Source organism: Fragaria vesca, linkage group LG6, assembly GCF_000184155.1.
Source record: "Fragaria vesca subsp. vesca linkage group LG6, FraVesHawaii_1.0, whole genome shotgun sequence".
Taxonomy (NCBI): Eukaryota; Viridiplantae; Streptophyta; class Magnoliopsida; order Rosales; family Rosaceae; genus Fragaria; species Fragaria vesca.
Genome location: NC_020496.1, coordinates 24,191,772 through 24,196,912, shown reverse-complemented (window position 1 = coordinate 24,196,912; position 5,141 = coordinate 24,191,772). Strand labels below are relative to the sequence as shown.

At 39.1% G+C, this 5,141-nt stretch overlaps 1 protein-coding gene across 1 annotated transcript in view; it reads left to right on the top strand.

The window, feature by feature from the left end:
- The first annotated feature begins 20 nt into the window (after nucleotides 1-20).
- The window catches only part of LOC101306660, a 19,734-nt gene continuing 14,613 nt past the window's right edge, over nucleotides 21-5,141 (top strand). Inside the window, exons 1-3 of the mRNA XM_004305691.1 lie at nucleotides 21-38; nucleotides 351-359; nucleotides 823-893. Of these exons, the coding sequence (XP_004305739.1) occupies nucleotides 21-38; nucleotides 351-359; nucleotides 823-893 (98 nt within the window). The remainder of the gene's footprint in view (nucleotides 39-350; nucleotides 360-822; nucleotides 894-5,141) is intronic.

Below are 5,141 nucleotides of genomic sequence, written 5' to 3'. Positions count from 1 at the left end.
AGAGAGAGAGAGAGACAGTAATGGGGCTATGGGCTCAGGTGCGTTACACTCATAGTCTTCTCTCACAGTGAGAGAGACGGGGGTTGAGGTGACCGTTGAAGAATGAGAGAGGACAAGGGGTGGCGATTTGGGAGGGGCCTCTCTCTCTCTGTTGTGGTTTTGGATCGGAATGACTGACTTTGGAGAGGGAGAGGGAGAGAGAAAGGAATTGACTCTTTGAGTATCTGTCACTCTCGGTTCTCTTTTTGTTGCTTCCCGGGGACATTGAGATTTGGGCAAAAAGGATGGTGGGAGAGGTTAGTAATAAATGACCATATTAATTTTTCATAATTTTTGCGATTTTTTTGCAGCATTGCCCGGTAAGTTTTTGTGGTTCACGCATTTCAGCCCTTGAGCCTCAACTATACATGTTCATTTTTTGTGTCTATCTCCATTTTAAGATGATCAAATAGCTTGCACAATGATCGCATGCGTAAGTAAGGAACTATTATGTTTTACAATGAATGTTATCAAAAAATGATGCCAATGGCAACTGATGGATATTCGATCACGACAAATTCTAACTTTGTATCTACATAACTGTAAACTTGTTTAATAAGTTCTGAAAGATTTTTTGTCAATCGATAAATTATGTCAGTTATGACATAAAAGTCGGCATATAGTCACGCCAGATCCTTACTTTTATTATAATCCTCTAAAATCGGATTTATCGATTGCGATTTTTTGCCAATACCTTACTTTTATCTCATCAATGAATTCGATCATTTTCTTTAGGAAATATCTTTGTCTACCTGGATTGCATGATTCTTTGTCTTATTCCAGTCTACTATTCTCGATAACTCCTTTGAGGTTATGACCGGCTCAAGAAACCCATTAAAGTACCGACTCGAAAGGTTATACCCTAATATTTTGTTTCTTTCTTTTGAATTAAAGACTTGCATATCCGACCTTAAAAAAAAAAAAGGAAAAAAAAAAACTTACATATCCGACATATAGTGACCAAATTGTAACGCACTAAAAGTCTAACAACTAGACTGCAAAACCCTACACAACTCCGTGACCAAAATGCAATATATGAAAGCTTAGGAACTAAAACAGAAACAAAACCGAAATTGGGGGTGGGTTTGAGCGCAATTACGACTATTTAGTAGGTCATTAAATGAGTATGTTTGGGCGTGGCCCCTTGTGCGTGTGTGGGACCCAAAATGGATGGTGGCTGTGCGCGGGGGGTGTGCGTGTGAGGCCGTTTTGTCAATTTGTCGTTTTGGTCTCTGCGTCATGCGTGCACTGCGCCACCCTACTACTATTTTCCTCCAAATCCTAATTGCTCTTGTTTTTTTACCCTACCGGGTGAAAAGCAAGTTAAAAACATAAAAAGGTGGAAACAAGACGCTAGTGCTTTTTACTGCTCGACTGCCCTGACCAATCACACATCACCTGCCACTGTAACTATTCTGCTTCCGGTCTTTTGTCTCCCGCTACAAGCTCTCGTTTCCCGACAAGTTTCACTTTTTTCTTGTCTTGGAAAGAAACAGTATCTTGGGGTGAATTTCCTTTATATAATTTTTTAGAAAATAATGAATAGAGGTCCAAAAGAATAAGATAAATCACATATCGGATTTGGTCTTAAATTTGTAAGTTCGGTAAAGAAAAAATTTGAAAGAAAATTTGTAATCAATACATAGAACACGGACAATGCACGTATTTAAGAGCATCTCCCATCGTAAGTCAAAAATAAGCCAAATTTAACTTACAAAATAAAAATATTCTATAGAATCTATTTTTAGCTTACCAAATTCTCTCATCATAAACTAAATCCTTAGCCAATTTAATAGTATTTTGGCCTAAAGAAGAACTCCTACCGTAAGCTAAATCTTTAGGTAAAGCCATTTTGTAATACCCTGGAAATTTGATATTAGTTTCTAATATTATTTATGATTTTTCGAGTTAGAAGTTAGTGTGTTTTGAGGTTCGAAGGAAGAGCGGAGGGGTTCGGATGCGTAAATTAGCTGAAATGGTTTTATGGTTCTAAAGGGTCAAGAGTTGACTTTCTAATATGTTGGGTTTCTCGCGAAACTTCCTTCACGGAAGTTGTAGAACACGACGATACGAGTTCGTAGACACGTGACACGTGTAAAACGGACTTCATATGAGGAAATTATGGTCAACGGAAGTTCGTGGCTTTACGGGAATTTTAGGGTTAAATAAGAAAAGTTTTGGGTTTCCTTTTCATTTTTTCCGGAACCATTTTCGTGTTGTGAGTTTGCCCTAATTCGAACGTTGGTAGGGTGGCGCGTGGGGCCCACTCGCCGCCGCCGCCTGTGGTGGCGCGTCCGGTAGTGTCTGTGGTGTTTTGTGGTGCTGGTTAGGTAGTACTCTTCGATACGTTCGTGTTGATATGTGGGTTGTAGGTTTTGGTTACCATTATTGCATGCTAGGGTTTCCTCTTGGTGCTAAGTTCCGTTCGGTTCAGTTTTAGGTAAATCCGAACATGAGAATCTGGTTAGTAGTTCTATAGGATGTGTAGGACGTTTCGGTGACCTTTTAGAGGTCAAGGAGGAGGATTTGTCTCGAGTGACAAGCTCATGGGTTAGGACATGAGTTTCAGTTTGAGTCGGATTTTGATAGTTACTAAGTTTAACGTTTTTGTTAATAGGTGACTTGTGGAGTGTGGTTTTGAGCTATATGCTTGTGTTGTGCGTGCGAAGACGCGACTGGATTTGAGGTGAGTAAAATCTTACCAAGGTCCACTTTGAGACCTATTTATTTTGATGTTGATTTTAATGATGATTGTGATGTTGGTTTTGATGATGATTGTGATGGTGCTTTTGATGATGATGATGATAAATGTTATGATGACGATTATGATGATGAGTTTATTGATGATGTTTATAATTTAGAAATTATGTTTTTAAATGTTTTAAAATATATGAGCTTGATAGCAAACGGCTCATAGGTAAGAAAAAACAAATTTTCCTATTTAAATGATTATTTTTAAGGTTCTTGTGACCACAATATTTTAATTCTTGGTAGATTATTATTGTGGGAATATCTATGTTTGTTCATATAAATATATCTATGTGGAAGGATATAATTTTTATGATGTGCTCTTTGTGTTGTTGTTGATGATGATGATATTATTATATTATGAGTAAATCTCACAAGGGTTCATAAAGAAACTGAGTTTATTTTATAGTTTATTATTGGTAATTGTGAAGTTGTCCTGGAAGGAAAATGATTTTGTTTTTAAATTAAATATAAATGAGCTTAATCGTCAACGGCTCATGGGTAAGTAAAAATATGTTTTTTGATAAAAATAAAATCTTTTCAAAAAGACTTCTGATCATGGGTTATAAGTGAATGTGTGTCTTGATGGTGATTGTGTGTCTTAGTTGTGAATGTGTCCCTTACTGGTGATTGTGTGCATTAGTTGTGGAATGGTGTCTTGGTGGTGATTGTGTGTCTTAGTTGTGAATGTGTGCCTTAGTGGTGATTGTGTGCATTTGTTGTGGAATGGTGCTTTAGTGATGATTGTGTGCATTAGATTAGGAGGCTTCGTGGTGGATCGAGAACCAAACCTTGGCCGGGTGATTGGTTATGGTCAGTATAGAGCTCTAGCCTGTCGGTACTTCATGGGGGATGACTATGTGTTGACGAACTTATGAGTACATGTTTGTCTAGTTACTTATGGGGGATGACTATGCGTTGACGAACTCATAAGTGTTGAGAAATATTTGTGTAATTGTCACATCCCGACCCTTATATTTTTACCTTATTTACTAGCTTGATTATAATAAGAATTTTACCGTCTCCGTCATTGAGGTAATAGTTTAATTGGTCCCTAGAAGTGTTTTAAAGGGACGATTAATTTCGGGGAATTATTCGTGGGAGAATTTATGTCAACGGTAAAAATGGTAAATTTTAGCTAGTAAAAGATAATTTTTATTCGGGTATTATTTTTCGGGGTGTTTTATTTTAGAATTGGGTAGTATATAGGTGATGGACCGGTTTGGGGTGTGAGGCCCAAACCCATTCTCTTTTCCTCTCTTTTTCTCCCGGTTTCTCCCCGAGTCCTCCAGCAGCCAAACCTTCCGGCCGCCCGACCTCCGCCGTCCGGCCGCCCCAAACCGTCGCACCGGTCCCAATCGATCGGTCTCCAACCCAGTTTCCATTCTAGGCTGGTAGCAGCTCCCCTAGCGCCGCCGTGAGAGAGAAACGTCGCCCGGAGCCGCTAGCTGCCGTGGTGGTTCTCTCGTCGGAGCTCCCTCCTCCGGTCACCAAAACCGGTGATCCTTGGCTCGTTTTGTAGCCCTCCTCCCGTGCAACAACCCCTTCAATCAGCTCACTCCCTCTTGAGCTAGGTAAGGAGAATTGTGGAGTTGAAATTTCTAGGGCTTTTAGGATGTTTTTGTTCGATTAGCCTAGTTAGGCTTGGAATTGGGTGATGTGTTGGTCAGGAAAGTTGTAGAGCATGATGAGGAGATTATTCTGTCAAAATTTCATAGGTTTTGGAGGTCGCCGGAATTGGCCTCTGGCCGCCACTGCTGGCGGCGCCGCCGCCGGTTAGGAGATTTTTAGGGTTTTAAGTGTGGAATATTAAGAGGAGTATATTGATGTGATTTATGGAATTTTTGGATGAGATTTGGATAGGTTTGTGAATTTCCGAAGTTTAGTATTTTTGGCGGTTAATTAATGTAGAATCTGGCCGTAGGATTTAAATCGTATTTTGGGGAGGTTGTATTTACGACTGTTGAGTATGATATTTAAGTTCGGATTGTTCCGATTTAAGAATATCGAAGTTAGGCAATGATGAGCGTATTTATGGCTCTCGGGTAATTTTGCCTATTTTGATTAAATATTGGATTATTGGTTGGGAAATTAATATTATATTTGGAACAGGATGTGAGGAGGCTCGAGCAGACGAGGCCCCAGATCGACATCAGGCTTAGGCCTAATTTGTGAGTGGACGTTTATTTTAAATAAATGCATGCTATAGTTCATGGTTGAACAATTAATGTTGCGGAATATTTTAACGTCATTTTAATTTGACGATTTTTATTTCTCTTTGGAGAGTTACCGAAATTGGGATTTTCGGTGGATATAAATATGTATTTATGAGAGAGTATGTATATAAATGCTAG